This window comes from Mus caroli, unplaced genomic scaffold (assembly GCF_978045245.1).
Source record: "Mus caroli unplaced genomic scaffold, Mus_caroli_1 scaffold_6, whole genome shotgun sequence".
NCBI classification, from domain to species: Eukaryota; Metazoa; Chordata; class Mammalia; order Rodentia; family Muridae; genus Mus; species Mus caroli.
In genome coordinates, this window is record NW_028227261.1 from 5,021,035 (window position 1) to 5,042,309 (window position 21,275).

At 51.5% G+C, this 21,275-nt stretch overlaps 1 protein-coding gene across 9 annotated transcripts in view; it reads left to right on the forward strand.

Moving 5' to 3' along the window:
* Camta1 (calmodulin binding transcription activator 1) overlaps positions 1-21,275 on the forward strand; it is an 814,691-nt gene that overhangs the window by 578,136 nt on the left and 215,280 nt on the right. For all 9 annotated transcript variants that reach the window (XM_085838559.1, XM_085838558.1, XM_029476775.2 and 6 more), the window contains exon 6: positions 3,567-3,638. In XM_085838559.1, coding sequence (XP_085694685.1) covers positions 3,567-3,638 — 72 coding nt within the window. The remainder of the gene's footprint in view (positions 1-3,566; positions 3,639-21,275) is intronic.

A 21,275-nucleotide genomic window follows, 5' to 3' on the forward strand; every position in this document is an offset into this window, starting at 1 on the left:
AAAAGACTGGGAAAGCCAGATGGGTTCAGGTCACAGCGAGCAAGGGAGCAGAGGTGCTGAAGGGGAGCAGGCAGCCCGGGATTGTGTAGTCATGGCAAGAAAGGAGCACACAGTGCATGCCTACTGTGTCCTCCCATCAAGGATCCTGAGTGTTTGACCTACCTCCTATCCGAAGCATTGTTCCACCACGCTGGTCACACACCTCTGCATCCCATACGCCTCCCTTGTGGGGTTCCTATGGGCTCCTCTGCATTGACAAGGAGAAAGCTAGAGTCAACCGTCCAGGTGATGATCACCCAGGGACTGCCTTCCCAAAGCAAGGATCTGAGATACAGATGTGACTGTCACGCCCCTTAACTTCCCACTGTTCCTAGATGAGGAGCCACAGCCCTGCTTGCCGTCACCTGAGGGGATCTGACCAGAGTAGCCAGCTCAGCGCACTCTGTACATCATCCGTCCATCTGTCTTCCTGGTTCCTCAAGCACTGTCCCACCTCACCCTCAACCCTGGGCTCTCCAGCTGCTGATGCTGTCTTACCCATCTCTTGCCTCAGCTAGCCCAACTCATTCTTCTGGCTTCTCGACCCCCTCTGGTGAGAGCCTGCCACATGTTTGCACAGATGCTGGACTCAGAGATGGACACAAGCCTCCCGTTGTTACATTAGCTCTCTTTCCTCATGACCACACTGATGGTAATCATTTTCCAGCCTGGAATGATAGCAGTCTCTGAGCCAGTGAGTGGTAGGATAACCAAGTCGGGTCTCCTGCCCCACCCAGCATCCATGTTGCTGCCGGCCCCTCCTGAGTGCCTCTGATGCTAGGAGCGTGGGACTAGGCACGTGTTCCCAGGTGAGGACAGGCGTGCATCATGCAACCCGAGTGTGGCTCTCTTAAAACCAGAGCTGAATGAACCCTTTGAGCACTAACACACCCGGCCACCTCCAGAGTGTGTGTGCTGAAGTCCTCGTCTTACTGAGTACCAGAAATGAAAGCGAGGTATCTACTCTCCCCACCATTGAGCATACCAGGTTAAGGTGCTCTAAGTCATGGGCAGGAAAGGGGCTGCTCAGCTTGACCCAGAAGCCTTATTAAAATCCCTGTCTCAAAGGCCCTGGTTAGAAAGAGCGACAGTAAGAGAGCCATGGAGGTTAAGCATGGGCCGGCGAGGCCCATGCTCTGAGGCTCCTGGCTTCTCCTACACAATGCCCGCATTGTCAGAGTGTAGCCTCGGCTTTGCTTCCTCTCACAGGTTCCTAACTTCACACCTCTCTGCTGATGAGACGAGAGATGTGTGATCATGGCAGAGGCACATCTACAGATGGGCTTGTGGTTCTGAGTGAAGCCTGGAGATTCCTCTAGTTTAAATGCACAAGCCCTGATAGGCACACGTCCATTTTTTTCATTTGAACTTCATTTTGCTTATGCAGCGATTCTGGGCACTTCTGGGTAGACGGGTTGTTGGCTGGCATGTGTAGGGAGGGCACCCCTGCTCACTGCCTTTCCACATTCACACACTGGGTAGATCAGGTATTTGGCAAATTTGCAGCCTAACTGTGGGATTCCAGAGGCTAAGATCTATGAGTAGGGGGGCACAGGAAGGGGATATGATGCCAGAAGCTGGCCTTGTTCATCTCAAGTCTGGAGGGGAGTAAACAGTGAGAAGACACAGACGGGCGCCTTTTATTTCTAAGGGATGGGGACATTTCTCTCAACCATCAGTGTCTCTCTCCCCTTGGCTCACAAAGTGAGACAAAGAAACTGCCCATGAGAAACAAGGTTGCCATGAAAGGAAGGAGGGCACAGAAAGTCACAGGTGGCTGTTCGTTCAGTTGCAAACCAAACACTTCCAAGGGGGGGGGGGATGTCCAAACAAGAGTCAACCTGGCAAGAAATGAAAGAAAAAAAATCCCAATCACAAAACCAAAACACAGCATCTTGCAAACCAGAGAAGTCGGGGAAGACTATTGCCTTCTTAATAATAAATACATTTTGTGGGCAAGAACTGCAAGGGAATCGTTTAAATTAATTTCCGCTTTGTTTGTTTGGTTTGTACAGGGCTTAAATCCCAGCTGACAGCGATCTGTAAAAGTTCTAACATATTGGAAATCTGATTTTCTTGCAGCCTGAATCCCAGAGTCCAAAATGATTTCTCTTCCAACCCCGCTAATCCGACAGGCAAGGCTCAGATGGACTCTGAGTCAAGCCAAATTGCACTTGGTCTTTCTGGGGGGCATAAAAACGTCTGACAGAAGTGCCAAGGAGAGGCTCCCTGCCATTCCTCTCTGCTACCGGGGAGATGGGAGCAGTCCCTCGGTGTCCTGGGCAGCTCTACTAACTCATCCTTTTCTGTCCACTCCACCGTTTCTGGGCTGGACCTTGACAAGCCAAGGGAACACTGAGGATGGAAAGGGGGAGGTTTGTCTGACTTGGAATCAGAAGCCCAAAGCAAAGTCTTTGGCGCAGACTCGGGGGCGGATCCCATCACCAAGCACACCGAGACAGCCCTTGCCCAATCGGCGAGCTGTGGTTGGATGTCTTTCTCTCCCATGAAGATTTCCGGAGGACCCTAACTGGCAGGTCACCTTGGGTCTCTTCTCATCTCACCAGCAGGCTCACCCCTTGAGAGCCAAGCTCTGAATGCAGATCAGCTGCCCCCCTACCCAGAAACAGAGGCTGCAGTGCAGCCCACCCACCAGTCAACTCCACCAAGTGATAGGCCCCTGAGGACTGACCTTCCTCCCGGATTAGCCCCAAACCTGAGCGCCCCCATCCCCCATTGTCCAACCAAATCTATCTGCAGTAAATACAAAAACCAAGCAAACAAACATGGGAACAAACCAACCAACCCTTACTCAAAAGCAAAAGTGGGATGCGTAGAAGGTGGTAACCCTCACCTCTGTAGACATATTCCACTGTTGCCTAGCCTTGTTCCCATTAGCACTGGACTTATATCAACAAGGATGGCTATCCTGGGGCAGTATGGTGTGTGTGTGTGAGTGTGTGTGTGTGTGTGTGTGTACATGTGAACACATGTCTGTATGTGTGCATGTGCGCATATGTCTGTGTTATGTGTGCATGTGCACACATGTCTCTGTGTGTGTTGTGTGCATGTGTAGATGTGTGTATATATGTGTGTGCATGCATACGTCTGTGTGTGTGTGTGCATGCGTGTGTGTAAGGGTGTGTGTGTATGTGTGTGTGTTGTTTTATTTCACAAGGTAACCCTCAATCCTCCCAATACACCCAAGGATCTCAGCCTAGGCTGTATCGATGAGCACGGTAACTTCAGCCCCTTAGTGCTGCCTGGCAGTTCTGAGTTATCCAGTGCCTCTAGTCCTCCACAGGATACAGTGCCAGATGCCTGCACCCCACCCCACCCCCACATACACACTGGCATGCCCTACAATCTATCTTAGACCCTATCCCTGGAGTCCACCCTGTGCCTCAGTCTCCCTAGGCCTGCCAGCGGTGGCATGGTCCCTCTTGCTCCTCTTTGTTGCACCCACTGTCTTCCTCCCTTCCTTCCCTCTTTCCAACTGAACTCTCGTTTTTCCTCTCTCTCCCTAGTGCTTGTACGGCTGCTATGTCCATTCCTCCATCATACCTACTTTCCACCGGAGGTGCTACTGGCTCCTTCAGGTAGGTGGCTGAGGTTGGATTTCTCATGCGTCGCTCTCTGGTGCTTGGGAAGGGTCTGTGGAGGGCGTCGAGGGGGCATGGGGCTCTTGTGCGTGACAGAAAGTTTGGGCTGAGAGTCCTTGTGCGATCTCCTAGTTTTCAGCGGTATTTGCCAAGGCTGGTTTGGTGACAGGTCTAGTTGTGAGTGAGGTTCCAGAAAGGAGAGTGAGAACTGGTGGCCAGGGTACACCTTGCTCATTCATGAGGATAAAAAGTAGATGCTTCAAGGTGCCAAGGTCCCCAGTTTCCTTTTGGTGAGGTTTAAGAAGGCTGGGTGTCCCGTCCCTCACTACAAAATCCCTGTTGGCTACAATCCATATATTCATTTGCTGTCTTGGTTAGTCAGAAGGTACATGTGGGAAATAGGCTTTCATGGCTGTTTTTGGTACTGTGGGATTGTCAGAGTTGCCCACTGGAGAGGAGTAGGTTTTGTGATTGATATGTGATGCCTGCCTTAAAGACTGTGGTGTGGGAGCATCTGCCATGCTTGTGGTGGGGGGTCTGTGTCCATGGTGCTGGCTAGGCAGCCTCTGTCTGTGGTTATGGACAAATTGTTATGTTGTGGTGTAGCCAGGAAGCCTCTGTCCATGATTTTGTCCAGGCAGCCTCTGTCCGTGGTGCTGGCCAGGCAGCCTCTGTCTGTGGTTATAAACAGCTTTGTCTGTGGTGTGACTAGGCAGCCTCCTGGCCAGGCAGCCTCTATCCATGGTGCTGGCAAGACCTCCTCTGTCCGTGGTTATGAAAAAACAACTATGTTGGTGGTTATGGACAAACAGCTATGTCTGTGGTGCAACCCAGGCAGCCTCTGTCCATGGTTCTGGCCAGGCAGCCTCTGTCTGTGGTGCTGGCCAGACAGCCTCTCTTTGTATGGACAAACACCTATGTCTATGGTTATGGACAAACAGCTGTATCTGTGGTGTAGCCAGACTGTCTCTGTCCATGGTGCTGGCCCGTTGGGTCTAAACAGAGGCTATCTAGAAGCCACTCAGGATAGGATGTCACTGCGAGGGAGGAAGGGCTGAGGATGTATCCAATGAGGCTGGACCTGGATCTCTTTCCAAGCTATCTGCTATACAAATTCTCTATGTAGAACCCAGCCCAATGGGCCTGTCCCCATTACCCTTACACATAACTCTGTCCTACTACCTCTGGCCAGGAACTGCTGCCTGAGGGCCTCGTTACTGTGGCCCCACTGTGTGCTCGCAATTCTGTTCAAACCGACAAGCACATGAGGGTTGTTGTCTTGGGGACCTGAGGGGCAAGGTTGGGAATAAACTAACAGAAAAGAGCACCAGGTACAGAGAGGCCACTGCTTTCAGGGAGGATGGTCTGGGAAGTATCACAGGGTTTGAGGCTGTCTGCGTAGGGAGGTCACAGCTCAGCCTTGCCAGGGCCCTACCACCCTGGTCTCCCAGCTGTAGCCACCAGTCAGTCCTTTCATTCTCCCTCAGTCCCCAAAGTAGTTGCCCGTGGCTCAGCACATCCCTTAGAAAGCGACCAGTCAGAATATTGCTCATCGGCAAAGCTGACACTTCCCTCGCACCAGGCTCCACTGCCAGTTGTCCCGTCTCCGTGTCCTTGGGAGGCAGATGCAGGAGTGTCTGGTTTCCTGCATCCAGGGGTGTTTGACATGGTGGTGGAGCACTAATTTTATTCCTAGGCATTGTCCTGAAGACACTAAGCAGCAGCTCAGTGAGGTCTCGGCTCTGAGGACAGTGCTCTGGGCTGGCTACAAACATGACCCTGGTTCCCTGGCTTGGATGCTACGCCACAGGGACTTGATTTATTCCAGTTTCCTGTCCCTGGCTGTGGCTCTTTTCCTTTTGGTGTCTATACCCCTTGTTAGAATGCATCTCTGCCATGCCCTCTGTGCCACACCAGACTGGGACTCCTAACAGATCAGCTCCCCACTTGCCGGCTTCCTGCTGGGAGTGCGAATACCTCTCCTCAAGGGTGGCCCCCTCCTCCTCCATGCCTGCCCTACGCCTGCCTCCACGGCCTCCCCTCAGCCCATCGCGCTCTTGTGGCTTTTTAACTCCATTAAACTTCCTCTGCTAGAAGCAGACACCTATGGGCAGCGTGAGGGCCGAGCTCTCTTCTCCACAGCTGCATTCCGGTGCCTTCCAGATGCGCCCAAAGCAAGAGGGAGAGCCCTCTCCTCTGCACACTCTCCACTCTCCCTCCCTGTCTCTGCATCCTGGCCTCTGGCTGTTGAAGACATGCCTGGGGTGATTTGCGTGCTTGAGTCTCGCTTGTCACGATCTGATCTGCTGACAGGAAGCTGGACTCCCCTCCTCCCACCAAAGGCCAGTTTGGCAGAACTAGCTTGGCTGCTCTGGTGCATCTTCATTTGCCATCTCACGCCGGCCGGGCAGGATTATCATCCCCATCCCTCATCTCTGGGTCCTCGAACACCAAGGACCACAGGAAAGCCTTGGTGGGCAGGAGGGTATCAGGGCTGGGCCCCATGGGAACTGAGAAAGGAAGTTGCTGAACAGGGTGGTGTTCAGGCCCCGAGGAGGTGCTGAGGAAGAGACCTGGGTTGGCCAGGAGCATACAGCCCACCATCTGCTGAGCAAAGTAGCTGGAACAAGACAGCCTTCTAGAGAGGGTGGGACTTGCAGGATGGGTGCAGTCAGGGGAGGCTACAGCTGGATAAAGGAACTTCCTCGAGGGATACCCCCACCTCTGGCTGCTCCTGTCTCAGTCTCAGCTCAGTAGCCAGCTCTTACCCACAGACCGTGGCTCGATTCCATCCTCTGGCATCTTCCAGTGGGGGCCACTTCAGAGCCACTTAGCACAGCAGGGACCTCTGCTTTGCCCACAAAGAAATCCACTGGGGTCTTACCCCCCAACACAGCGGTAGATCCCCCCAACAGAGCAACCTGCTGCCTTTGTCTCCCTCAGAACCAAGCACGGAGCCTTGACCAAGGCAGGGCAAGAGCCAACATGTCTGAAAGGTCACAGTTTAACAAACAAATGTCCTCAAAGGGCAGCTCAGAGCAAGCCCAAAGGCCAGTGGCTCGGAGCATGGGTCAACGTCAAGACCCAGAAGATGAAACTGAGTCATACTGAGTTAGAAGTGTTTGAGCCACCTGGCTTTCTTCGGGGAGGGGGTCCTGCTGTGGTCAAGGCTTTGTGCTTGGCACTGAGGGAGTCAGGTGGGAGCTGCTGTCAGTTTGTGTGTGTGTGTCATAACCCCTCCCCCCCAGTCCCTGCTAGTGAAGTTTCTACTGTAGCCGAATCCAGGACACAAGTGAGCAGGGTGCTGTGCTGCTCAAGACGCTGGGCATCTCAGAGGTGCATCAGGGTGGGGCCACTTGTGCCCAAGGCAGTATCCCAAGCTGCAAGCCCCTATGGACCCAGAGTCGAATGTATTTCTCCATCTCCTTCTCCAGCTGGCCAGACCCTGTAGAGAAGGCCACGTACGCAGGTCCCACCCACGCTGCCTTTGCTCACACTGTCACCCTCTGTGTCACAGCTATCAGGGCTTTCGGCTTCAGTGCCCAGTGAGGTCCACAGAGAACAGGGCCAGGTCTAGAGTCACACATGAGCCAGGAATGGGGCACAGCAGTAATCTTCCAGCCCCTGCTTCACCGCCTGACGTAGCTTGGCTGTAGCTTCCAGGGCTGAGCTCCCTAGGGCCAGCGACAGTGACAAGGGATGAAGCGGAGTCGAACAGAAAGTGTCTCCCCATCTGGGGCCCCGGGCCTCAGGCCTCCATGATGCATCCCTCTGAGTGTAGCTCTCTCTGAGAATAAGCTCCATCGCTGGCCGTGACTCCCAGCAGACTGCTGGCTTCTTTGCAAACCGTTTCTGCTTCTAATGAGTGTTTTTCTCTTTACCATTGTTCTCTAAAATGCTTAATGAATGTTTTCTGCACACAAGGCAGGGGGTGTGCCTCAACATGGCAGCTTGACTGCTCATTCCAGCCGTGGGGCAGAGGCCGTGGGAATCCTTCCTGGCTCAGCAGAGCCCTGCAATACACAAAGACCTGTGGGAAGATAGACGATGGGGAACTGGGAAGAACATGGCACAGGGTGTGGGGCTCCCAGTTCACTAAAGAAGACCTGGCATTTCAAATTAAAGGTCTAGGACCTGGACTTGGGAAGAGGACTGTATCCTGAGTTCACAGAGCTGGATTCCAGTACTAAGTGGTCTACCCTAAGGAGACCATGGCTTCCTGGCCAGGCAGCCAACCTTCACTAAGTGCTCCTTGTCACTAGGGATTGGAGATTCAATCACTCAGCCACCAGGGGGCAGAATGAAGCAAGATGTCAAGGTCTCCTAGGGTCAGCCTCTCCACCTTCCTTCTCACCCACTAGGCTCTGCTAACCCTAGAAATGGCGAGTTCTGAGGAGTGATGGGGTATTATTCTGACAAAATGTCCAGGGTAACCATCTTGTAAGTCAGAAATGTTTACTTCAGCTCATGGTTTCAGAGGTTTCCTGTCCCTAGTCTCTGGGTCCTTTTCCCTTTGAGTGTGTCATGTGTGCACATGACATCATAGTATATACCACACACACACACATATATATATACATACACATATACACATACATACACTATATATACTATATATAGTGTATATATTGTGTATATACTATATATGCTGTTTCTACTGTATATATACTTATATATACTATATACACACATATACACCTATATATAACATATATATGCAGACACTATATATACCACATATACTCTATATATAGTATATATACTATATATACCATATATACACTACAAATATATTATATATATACCATATATTTAATATATACCATATATTTACCATATGTATGTGTGTGTGTGTGTGTGTGTGTATCTCTGTGTGTGTGCTTTAGTGACCTTCATGAGCCTTCTTTGCCATAAGTTTCTGCCACCTTATCATAGTGCCACAGACTGGGGACCATAACTTTAGGACGTGGGCTCTGGGGGCATCACAGATTCTGGTCATGGGGGCTGGTCCATGCAATGCATTCTGGGGTACCATAGCAATGGACCAGGTGATCTGAAAGGTTTCCTGGAAGAAGAGGTGAGTCCAGAGTTGAAAGATGGAGGAAGCAGGGTGGGAAGAGTGGCCTCGATGCCCTTTTGACATGAGGCAGGTGAGGGTACATGCCCAGTGGGGTTAATGAATGTTTTCTGTAGGAGTCAAGCAGGGGGTACCATGGCTGCTTAAAGTTCCCACATCCACACACCTGGCCCAGGGCCCATCTGGGAAGAGGGAATAGAGGGGAGAAGTCTGAGGTTCACTATCTGTGCTTCACAGCACAGCGGGGAAGAGTGGGCCTAGGCAGGGTATCAGAGCAAAGGCACTGGGGCCTGTAGTCCCAGCAGTCTGGAGGCCGATAGAGATTGGGTGATGAGGAGCAGGAAGTGTCTGAGGCTAGCCTGGGCAGCAGCTATATCCCATCTCCACAAACAGAAACAATGATACTTCGTGAAGGTTTCTCCGCTGTTAGCAGTAGCCACCACCATCATCACCATCACCACCACCATGATCATCACCATCATCATCATCATCTGTGCTAATAACTTCATTCATCTCAGCCCTTGTGCTTCTGAGCACTTTGTGGCCTCATGAAGCTGCTACATCGATATGACCACTGTGTAGAAGGGAGTTTGGGATTGATTCCAGCGCATGCTTAGGCCGGCCATCAGCTGGCCCCCACTTGGTGGGCTAGAGGCGTTCTAATCCCAAACCAGACATCAACCCACTCCAAGGCGCCTCCAGATAAGATATCTCTGCCTAGGGAGGAAGACCGCAGGAAGGACAGGAGTCCATGGGTCAGCGGGCGCACTGCAGGAGAAGGCTGGCACTGGTGTCACAACGGGTGGGGAAGGGGCAGGGAGTGAAGACCGTGAACTCCAGGAAGAAGCCGCAGCAGGAGGAACTGTTGCCAAAGGGAGCTAGGTCCCATTCAGTCTGGAAGATTCCAGTCCAGGGGTAACTGACTCAAACCGAAGCCAAGTGGAGAAACCCTCTAGGTGGCTCTCACCTGCGAAACCAGACTAGACGGGTTGTATATGTCAAAGGGGAAGGCGCAGGAACAAGGGTGCTGGCAGAGACCATTCCTGAGATGTCATCTTATCCTGGCTCTATTCTAATGAGCAGCTTTTCCTTTCTCCATTTAATGTCTCTTGAATAACGTGATCAGGAGATTAGGTAGACACCAGGAATTTACGGTGCTATGCAAAAAAAAAAAAAAAAAAAAAAAAATTGCTCAATTCCATTAAGATTTCAGGACCCTGGCCAAGGCTGCGCAGCGGAGCGGGTAGTATTTCCTCCTTAGATGTCTTTTCTTGATTGCGATTTACGATGCCAAGGCCGTGGCTGTACCCACCCAATGCCTCCAGAAAATATGGCAGGCTCCCAAAGCCTATTCTCCTCTGAGGAGTGTGACCGGGCAGTTTTCAGTTTCCCTCATCCAGATCCCTTCCTCAGGAGACAGGAGCGATGGGGAATGTCCTTTTCATGGGTGGTCTCCAGTGGGAGTGGCCAGCTTCAACCTCACCTTGGAGATTTCTGTATACCAAGGTTGCTAGCGAGGCCTGAGTTCTCTGAAACCACTGGACACTCTGCTACCACCTAGTGGACAGGACGTGTACTGCGGATAGAAAATCCTCCTGGGATCCCAGCTTCACTACTACTCTTGCTAGCTTGGGACTCTGACTAAGTGTTCTAAGTGTGGAGTGTGTGTGTGTGTGTGTCTGTGTGTGTGTGTGTGTGTGTCTGTGTCTGTGTCTGTGTCTGTGTGTGTCTGTGTCTGTGTGTGTGTCTGTGTGTGTGTCTGTGTGTGTGTCTGTGTGTGTGTCTGTGTGTGTGTCTGTGTGTGTGTCTGTGTGTGTATGTCTGTGTATGTCTGTGTGTGTGTGTCTGTATATGTCTGTGTGTGTGTGTCTGTGTGCCTGTGTATGAATGTGTGTGTGTCTCTGTGTGTGTCTCTGTGTGTGTCTCTGTGTGTGTCTGTGTGTGTGTGTGTGTGTCTGTGTGTGTGTCTGTGTGTGTGTCTGTGTGTGTCTGTGTGTGTGTCTGTGTGTGTGTGTCTGTGTGTGTGTCTGTGTGTGTCTGTGTGTGTGTCTGTGTGTGTGTCTGTGTGTGTGTGTCTGTATGTGTCTGTGTGTGTCTGTGTGTGTGTGTCTGTGTGTGTGTCTGTGTGTGTGTGTCTGTATATGTCTGTGTGTGTGTCTGTGTGCCCGTGTATGAATGTGTGTGTGTGTCTGTGTGCCCGTGTATGAATGTGTGTGTGTGTGTCTGTGTGTGTGTGTCTGTGTGTGTGTCTGTGTGTGAATGTGTGTGAGTATGTGTGTGAGTATGTGTGTGTCTGTGTGTGTGTGTCTGTGTGTGTGTGTATACAGACATTTATTCTCACTCTGAGGATAGACGTCAGACCTGCAAAGGTCCTGGTGTCCTGCTTGGTAGGCTGACTGCTGACCACTGCCAGGGCTTTTACCCCAGTAGATTGGGTGGGTAAGTGTCAGAGGTGGCCCCTAAGAGCAAAATATAAAGTCTTTTAGATGTCACTGTTCCATCATAGGCCCAAAGTCAAGCTTGTCCCACAGCCTTGGGCAAGGATTTCTCCCGTCGTCACGTGAGCTGGAGCCTCTACATCCTTCTATCCATCAGCTAGTCTCCTGTCCCCTCACATCCCTGAGCCTCCTTTGCTCCGTGTCCCTTATCCTGGTGTGCTTGCTCTCCTCTGTCCTTCAGCAAGGACTGGGCTGCCCAGGCGAGCTGGAAGGCAGAGACAGAATGAAGCTGCCAGGGCTGCAGTCCCTTGGAGATGGGAATTATTAATTAGTCTTATTATCCACAACGTGTCAGTCTCTCTTAATCCGAGGGTCTGAAGAGGAGTTTGTGGCTCCACGGTGTGTGCTGTCAGCTTGGCTAAGCAATTGTCTTTCATGTAAAGGCAGAACAATGGGTTCTACAGTTTGGTTACTATCTTTATCTATCACGCCCCACAACTCACGCCCCACCTCCCTTACAGAATACCCTTCAAAGGCGAGGAGAAAGCCGAAGCGGCTTAATTTCCCGGCTAGATGGCTTATAATGCAGGCTTTTGTCTAATTATCCTGCTTGTGTAATCTTGAGCTGACATCCTGTCCGTAATATCCTAATCTTCTTTTGAGCAAAGGGGGAACTGTGTGGCTATGCTTCTCAAAGCGCCAGACAAAAGTTGGCCTCGAGGAATTCTTACGGCGTCGCCTCTGAAGAAACTCAAAGGGCCGAGAAGGAAACTCGGATGTGATAGAATCTGAGACATCTGTCACGTGCTCCGCCTGCCTGTGACTGTCAGCAGCTCACTTAGCTATAGTGTACCCTAGTGGGTGATGCCAGGTTTTGTAGGAATGTTCTAGATCCAGCATAAATAAGGAGTTCCCGTGGTCTGCACCATTGCTTAGATGTCCACATGTAGGGATGAGACATGCTACATGCTTCAGACTTGTGACAGGTGGTTTTAACTAGATAGATGTCTGCAGGGGTGCACAGGTACACACACAGACACACACACACAAGTATGCATAAATGCATAGGTGTGGATATGTACACAAATAATCATAAGTATACACATGTATATGCAGGTGTTCATAGGCATACACAGGCATGAACATGTGTGCACATATGATCACAGGTGTTCATAGATGTACATAGGTGTGCGTGAGTATACACATATACTCATAAGTATATACAATCACAGGTGTGCACATGTGTGTTCATAGGTATGCACAGATAGCCATAGATGTTTGTGGGTGTGCATGGCTATTTACAGACATTCTGCATGGGTATCCACTGTACATACATGTGATTACAGATGGGCATAGGTATTCACATATGTTCATAGATGTGCAGGGTATACAAAATATATGCATTTGTATACATTTGTGATCATGGACACAGAGATATCATTATCATATACATGTGTACACAGGTATGCATGGTTTTATATAGCATCCCTGATACCCACCTGTCTTAGTCAGGGTTTCTATTCTTGCACAAACATCATGACCACAAGCAAGTTGGGGAGGCAAGGGTTTATTCAGCTTACACTTCCACATTGCTGTTCATCATCAGAGGAAGTCAGGACTGGAGCTCACACAGGGCAGGAAGCAGGAGCTGATGCAGAGGCCATGGAGGAGGGCTGCTTACTTGCTTGCTTCTTCTGGCTCGCTCAGTTTACTTTCTTATAGAGCCTGAGACTACCAGCCCAGGGATATCACCATCCACAATGCACCCACACACACACACTTGATCACTAATTGAGAAAATGCCTTCCAGCTGGATCTCATGGAGGCATTTCCTCAAGAGGGGCTCCTTTCTTTGTGATAACTCCAGCTTGTGTCAAGTTGACACACAAAACCAGCCAGTACACCATCCCCTCCTCTGAATTCTGCCCTCCTCCTAGACCCAGATCCTGCAGGATCTGAAATAACACCCTCTATCTCCCATGTCGCAGAGCAGTGGATTGTGGGTAGGACTTCCAGAGGAATAGCCTATATGGTCTTTTTTCCAGACATGCTGATGGGTACATTGGCACAGGGTGTCACAGGGTGAAGACAGTCAGGATGGTCCTGTGTGATGCCCCAATGCAGAAGAGCAGCTCACCCAGCTAAGGGTTCACCAGAAGCGGTCCCTACCCTGCCCTTCACTCTGCCCTGACTCTGTGCCTTCTGATTTCCCATGAGCATCTGCTTGGTTCAGTCCAAAGCTACCTTGCCATCCTCACCAGCCCATGTCCCCGCAGCACTCCCCAAGGTTGGCCAGTTTCTTCTGGAGTACTCTCTACTGCTCCCTGTCTCTCTGGTCTCACTAGCCACTCTGTACAAACTGTCCTTTGACCCCTTGGTATTGGAATCTCTCGGTTCTCCTTGGCCTCCCCTCTGCATTGCCTCCTAGGCTCAGCAGTCCCACATCTTCATGGGCCAGTCATAGGCTAATGACGCCTGAGTTCAGACCTGTGCACTTGACCAAGAAGGAAATAATATATCCAACAGTCTTCCTAGAGCTGTGTTACTGCAGGACCCAGCAAGACTCTGGCTCCAAAGAGAATCCCCAGCCCTCAGGGGCTCTAGCCATTCACTCCTGTCTTTCCTCTCTCCCTGCTCAGAAATGTGTCTTCAACTCAGACCCTCCCACCATGACCTCTTCTGCTGCCCTGAGACCAGCTCTGTCTCTCTGCATGGTCAGGCCAGGTGCTGTCTTTTGCAAATGGCCTGTCCCCCACAGCACGCTCACATAGCCTCTTAAGACAGAGATTGGCTTCCCTTTTCTCTCACACACCAATCAGCTCCCTAAATCTCTGTACTTAAAACTGCTACACCCTTGCCATGACCTCATGATGGCCCGTGTCATGTGTCATGTGTCATGTGCTTTCATCTTTCTTCACCTGGAGTGGTGGCTCCTGACCTTCCCAGTGCTATGACCCTTTAACACAGTTTCTCAGGTCCTGGTGATCCCCAACCATGAACCACCGGTTTTTCACTGCTACTTTGTAGCTGTAATTTTGCTACTGTTATGAGTCATAACGAAACATCTGATATACAGGATATCTGGTATGTGACCCCTGTGGAAGGGTCATGTGGCCCCAAAGGGGTCACAACCCACAGGTTGGGGAGCCGCTGACCTAGAGGCTCTTCTTTGATGGTTTATTTTGTTCTTGAGTAAAACCTAGCTCCTAGGTGCCCCAGGGCCTTTGCATGTAATCCTCTAGCTGCCTGGGAGATATCCCAAGCCTTACCTGGCTGGTTAAAATGCAGGTGTTAGTGCAGTCATTGAGTGATCGCCATAGTTTTCTTGACCCTCAGTTAGTACAGGGCAAATCACTCTGTTCTGTTCCCCCAGCACCTTCTGATGCTCGGGAAAGCTGAGGAGATTTCACAAGTATCTAGACCCCATCACCACGGGCTGTCTGCCTTGGTTGCCATGTCACATCTGTGCAGTAACGCAGTGAATCCTTTTCGTGCACGTCAGGAGTCGCAAGCAGAGAGGGCGTCTACACAGTAGGCATCTGCAGGCACGTCCTCAACCAAACCTCAAGGTCTGCCTGGTTCTTTGTGTCTGAAGTCAGTTTCCTCTGTGAGCCAACTGATTGTAACTTACCAAGTGTATAGGTTGTCATAGCCCATGGCCATCAAGGACAGAAACAGCCTCTGCCCAGAAAGCCTGGTGTTTCATCCTAGGTTCCGAGGTCAGCACCTGCCTGGCATTGCCCACAAGGGTTCTGGCGCTTTAAGACAGGTAGAATTGTTACTAGGTAACTTGGGCTTCCCTTTCATAGCGTCTTGTTTAGTCTTCTTAATAAAATAATTTAAAAATGGACTCAGAAGGAAGCCCAAGGACCATTTTACTTTGGAAGGAGACTCATCCGGACAGGCTGTAAATCTTGGCGACTGCCAGGGAGAGAAAGATGGGGGCAAAGGGGAAAGAGAGCCGTGTGTTTTAGTCAGGGTCTGAGAATGCAGGGAGCTGCCATGGTTTCCTGAGTATGCTCTGGTCATTAGAAGAAGCCTAAGTGAGGAAGGACTTCTAGTCTCTCTGCAAACTGGTCCCTGTCATATCTTAATCTTTCAATCCTGACTCTATCTACTGTCCCAAAATCCTGTGTACTCCTGTGCTAGGCTTCTGTCACTTGCCATGACATTAGCATCCTTTCAGAGGGGAAGGCCCATAATAGAAGGAAGGCTGGAGGGGGCTAGCAGTCTCCTGCTGTTCCCTGGGGCTCTTCCCAGTTCACTCTCAAAGCTGGATTTGCAAGACCCTGGGGTCAGGACAGGCAACCTAATAAGGGAGTCGTGCACTGTGAACCCCCCGGCCCCTCCCTCTCCTACAGTCCTTCCCCCTCCTGAGAAACAGGTTTACAATTCTGAGGTATAGTTTGAAGTGGCTTTGGAGCGAAGCTAAGGTCTCTGGAAGTCCCTAGGGTGCCCTGAAGTCTTACCCTTGGGAGACAGAAATCTCTATGAGGTTAGCTTGGAAGCTTGAGAGGAAATCCAGGGTAAGACATATTTGCTGATCATGAATTGCAAGCAGATTGCCTGGTTTAGAAACTGAGTTCTTACATGGTCATTTGCAAAGAAATAAGCTTTGACGGAGCCTCTTACTGCTGGGGAGGGGTGTGGCTCTGGGGCTCAACTGTGATCTGTCCCCCAGATCTGAGTGCTAAGGTTAATGGGTTCTGGGAGCACAGTGCTCTGTGCCCTATGTGACTATAAACTGAGCGTGCCCTCTATCCCAAACTCTGATCCCAGGCTGGCCATCAGGGAGGGCACCTTCACTAGCTCCAGAGGGCTTCAGAATTCCAAGTTAGGAGACTGAGCCAACACAACAGAGTCTCCATGGATACAGCAGCCTGGCTAGAGGGTAGGAGGCTGGAAGAGACTTCCGCTTAGCTCTGAGAACTGTCCCTACTATCAGCTGCTATAGTGTTCAGCCCCAATTCCCTGAAGGCTGGTGAGAGCCTGCATCTTGCTATATGTGGCATAGGGCTAGAAGACAAAGACCATATGTCCCTATGGACTCCTGGCAAGTTTAGGGCATCTCATCTGTACAAGAGACAAAAGACAAGGCCTGGAGCCAGCAGCACCACCTAGAAGCGATCCCTGGAATGGGCTTCACCCTGTCCTGCACACTCAAAATATCCCCTGACCCTACCGCAATGGGAGCAGAGGACCTAGCTGTCACTCCATCCCTGACCCTTGGGTATACAGGCCAGAAAGAATCCTATCTTGCTCCACTAAAAGCTAACTCTGCCCCTCCCGGGTAGGTAGTAATTGCACCCAAGTGCTGAGCTGGCAAGCTTCAGACCCCAGCATTCACACCTAGGCAAACAAGTGAGATAGAACCGCTGCCTACAGACCGCAGATTGTGCTCCGAGCTGGTACCAGCTCACCCAGGTGATGGTACAAGGTCCATACGGTCCCCAAGCCCCACAGCTCCCAGAGTTTTATGGGGACATGAGCAACTCCTTAGAAGGGTTCAGGGAAAAATGGGTCACCAGAATGCACCCCAGGAGCTGAGATCTCTGGCTCCTCTCAAAGAGAGGAAGCTGCCACTCTGAGATAGACCCTGATCCTACTTCTGAAAGCACACAAGGCTGTGTCACTTCAGGCTGATTAACTCCAGATCTGGGCTCTGTTTCTCTATAGGATGGTGCATTGCAGTCAGAAGGGTTAAAAGAGACACAGGCAAGCTGCAGGTGGTAACCTTAGCTGCTGTCATCTTGAGAGCTCTGGGCCATAACCCTCAGATTGGCCCCAGGGAGCCTGCATCCCAAATCCTTCCCTCTGTGATGGTCTCCAACAGTTCTCATTCTGCTCCTACCAGATTGTTTCCCACATTCACAGCTGATGCCCTTACCAGGCTAGGGTCCCTTTTCTCCACATGTCCTTCCAGATAACTATAGGAGTGTCCTCAGAGCAGTCCAGCTAGCCTAGGAGCAGGTCAGGCCTCTATCTAGCACCTTCTAAGAAGCCGAGTTTGTGAAAATCGGCCATCATTATTCAGCTACCATCCATGTGGCCTGGCCACCCACCTGGCTTCCCCACCCACCTGGTCTGCCCACCCACCTGGCCTGCCCACTCACCTGACCTGCCCACCCATCTGGCCTGACAACCAACTGGCCTGCCCCACCTGGCCTACCCCACCTGGCCTGTCTACCCACCTGGCCTGCCCACCCACCTGGCATGACAACCAACTGGCCTGCCCACCCACCTGGTCTGCCCACTCATCTGGCTTTCCCACCCACCTGACCTACCCACCCACCTAGCCTGACAACCAACTGGCCTGCCCCACCTGGCCTACCCTACCTGGCCTGTCTACCCATCTGGCCTGTCCACCCACCTGACCTGCCCACCCACCTGGCATGACAACCAACTTGCCTGCCCCACCTGGCCTGCCACCCGTCTGACCTGCCCACTTACCTTTCTTGCCCACTCACCTGGCCTAGCCCTCCCTGTGTCTTGGTATCTCACACTAAACCTGATAACCTCAGCATATCTACGAGGCAGCTACGATGTGCCACTTGTCACAGCATCCTCATGGCAGCTGCCTCTCAGACATGTCATAGCAGCCACTACCACTGGTCCAGGAGGAGAAGGAGGTACCCATACCCGAGTCTCCTGACAAGACAGGAGTCCCATGTGCTGCCACTACTCTGGCTCTGTGACACCCTACCATGGCCTGCTTCCTAGAAGCAGCTATCTTAATGTGGGAGTGGGTTCCAAGCAGGCACCCCTTCCACCAGAGCCATCACCCTGAAAATGAAGTCATGCAACAGCCTAGGGTCAAGGCTGCAGCAGAGAGAGAGTCCAGTCCCCTTGGGCAAATATGGCCTTTTACAGGACTGACCACCACTGGGATCCTCTGAGGCTCTGGACCTCACGTGGAGTGGCCACGCCGAGTCACGTCCTTCAGTCCACACTACACAAGCACATCTCAGGCCATGCAGGTGGCCCCTTTTTATCTGGGAAGATTTCGGCACCATTGGCAGTACCGGGGTGGGGGGTGAAAACCAGCTGCCCAGAGCCTCGATTTACAGAGAAAAGTGATCACCTAGAGAGGTCCCCACTTATCTGGGAATGCCCATGACTTGGCAGAAGAGCTGGGCTGAAGCCCCGCATCCGCAACACTAGGCCAGGCATCTTTCTGGGCTGCCCCTCTCCACACAGACTGTGTGTGAGTCACAGCATTTCTAAAATTCTGGGCTGGCTTCCCAGGACGCCCCAGCATGCAGCTCAGCCGCCAGCCGCTGGTGTCTGATCAGAGAATACAGCCTCACAACATTAGCCCGAGTCAGGCTTAATCAGATAAAGGATCCGCTGCCAGCAACACACAGAGCTTCCCCAGCTCCAGAAAGGATGCTCGAGTTCAGCTGCTGTTTGGGATGAAGGCTCTTTTCAGGAGCTAGGCGCCTGCCCTTCTGCTGGGGAGGTATATGGAAAGATGGCCAGATTTTGTCCTGCACAGCAGGGTGGTGCTGGCAAATAGCCAGCTAGCAGACCTCTAGAAGAAAGTGAAAACGGATGCCTGGTCTGGGGGTTCCCAGGTTCCATGCTGCTGACTGGGAGCTCCCAGTGGGGTACCCAGTTTGTAGCATTTCCAGGACCTTAGCAGGCAGCTCCTGAAAGCCAGGGGTGTCATGGCAGGCTGGCAATAGCACACCACAGTGTCGGCCCAGACTGGAGGTTTTGTCTGATGTCTGAAGGCTTGTTTGAGCCCCTCCACATCTGGCTGTGACTAATGACACTTGCACCTTGGTAGATGAAAGGCAGACTCTGTCTTGAATCTCCGTGGGAATGACAGCCCAGCACCACGCAGGGATCTGGGGGTGGAGATCTGAGGTTCAGTGTCATCCCTAGACCTAAGGCCTTGGCTTACAGTGCCAGGGTGATGCCAGGCCCCCGCCCGTCAGCTCCAGCCTTCAGTCTCCTCCTCGCTCTGCCTTGGATGACTACAGTTGACATTTAGCAGGGGTCGTAGCAATGCCACTATGGGGGTTTCCTTCACTGCGCCAGGTCTTCCCTCCCTTTGGTTGTTCCCATTCCCTCTTTACCCCTCCAACTCCTGCAGGGAAGGAGCTGTGGCCAAGCCCAACCTCCCAGGTTGCCCTTGGGAGAGCTCCCAGAAACAGGAGCAGGTGGAAGGGCTTCCTGATGGCCTTCCCAGCGTGCCCAAGCACAGACGAGAAACCCAACTCTACCCTTATTACTTTGGAAAAGTAGCTCAACTTTGAAAAAGTACCCTAGTTTCTTGGTGTGGTCAATGGAGATACAAAGTTCGTTATTGTTAGAGGAGAGGCCTTAACACACAAAGCACTTAGCATGGCCATGACGTAGCACAGTGCTAGTAAACTAGATGCTTCAGACAGCAATGTTGTGTGTGCATGCACATACACAACATGATACATGTATTATAATATGGACATGTGTACATACATATAATATATATGTATATATATATACACATACACAGTATATACATGTATATATACAACATACCTTACATGCATGCATACATTGTACATATATAGTAAATTATTACATGCATATACTTATCACATATACACACAAGCACATATGTGTACGCATGCATACACAACATATATGTGTATGCATACGTGTGCATGTACACACATGGTATATACATACAATCACACTCCCTGCACTCCCAGCACCATGTGAACTTTGACTCCAGAAGGACACACCTTGCAGAGGTCATGGCCATGTGGACGCCTCTCTGCTAAGCAGGGATAGGAGTCCAGAACAGTCATCTCTTCAAGACTGGTCTAGACCTCGTGTCATCTCTGGGGAATTCTGGGTGCTCTTGAGTGGCTCTCACAATCCATCTTTCTCGGAAATCTGCTGGAAAGGTGCGTGAGCTTAGAAGGCTTGGAGCTCTTCCCTGAGCCTCCCTCCACCGTGGTGCAGACGGACTCCCCGCTCAGGCCCTCTGCGGAGTCCACATCCTTCCTTCTCTGGCTTTCCATGCAAGTTGACAGTGTCCTGCCTGCTTCTCCGAGGAAGACAGATGTCAATGCAAGCAAGCCTCCAAGTGAGCGAGGGGCCCTCCATGCTGCTTAAGTAATCTGAAGCAGAAGTCAGCAAGTTCTCCAAAGGATCATGGGACAGGGCCTCTGCGCTGACACAGGAAGGGCATCAGGCAAAGCCCAGATCAGACAGATGGGCCAGAGATTTGGAAAAGACAAGGCAGGAATGGGTTTGGGGAGCCATGGTAAGGAAGATGCTTGTCCCAAAGAGACCCCCACTTCCCTGTCATGAACAGGGCCAGTTCCACTCTCTGTCTCCATGGGCTATGGTCAACCTGACCAAAAATATCTTCTATGGGTGGCATTCTTCCTTTTGGATCCCAGAAGATCCTGGAAAGCCTTCTCTCTGGCAGAGGACAGTGACAAGGGAAGAGCTGTCTGGCCCAAGACTCCCTGCCAGGCATGGCCCCTGTCCTCTGGATTTGTCCTTCCTAAATAGACCCCTGCTGCCCTGCACAACCCCCTGAAGGCCCTCTCCCACAGGAACCTTACGGGAATCTGAACGTGTGCTATGGCTCCTGAGCCTGAGCGATACCATCCTCAGGGAGTGTGGCATTCTGGTAGGATGCTGCCCCGTGGAACTGAATATTGGTGATTGTCCTGACGATGTCCCTCGTTGCTCCTCTGTTGCCCAGTCCTTGACCTTGGCCGTGTTGAGTAGGGGACCCTTAGCTACTCTACCTGTGAGCGGGTCTTACAAGTCTTGTCTTGCAGAGGGTCTGTTTTTAAAACTTGTACGAAGTCACCTGTGTAAAAGGTACACACACATGTCACCTTGGCTCCCTATGTGACCTCTGGGCCTCAGTTTCCTTGATTTGATTCAAACAATGGATCTTGGAACCTCCTTTCCTTCCTCCTCGGTGGCCACCCATGCTCAGCCCTGACACAGCCAGTGCCTCCTACTACCACCTAAGGCTTCCCAGGCCTTGGGGACTCTTCCCATGGTAGTTGTCAGACGCTATGGCTCCCATGCACAGAGGAAATAAGACAAGTTTGGGGTGGTCTATCCTCTTGCCTCTGTGCCCCATTTCCAGAGGCTGGAACT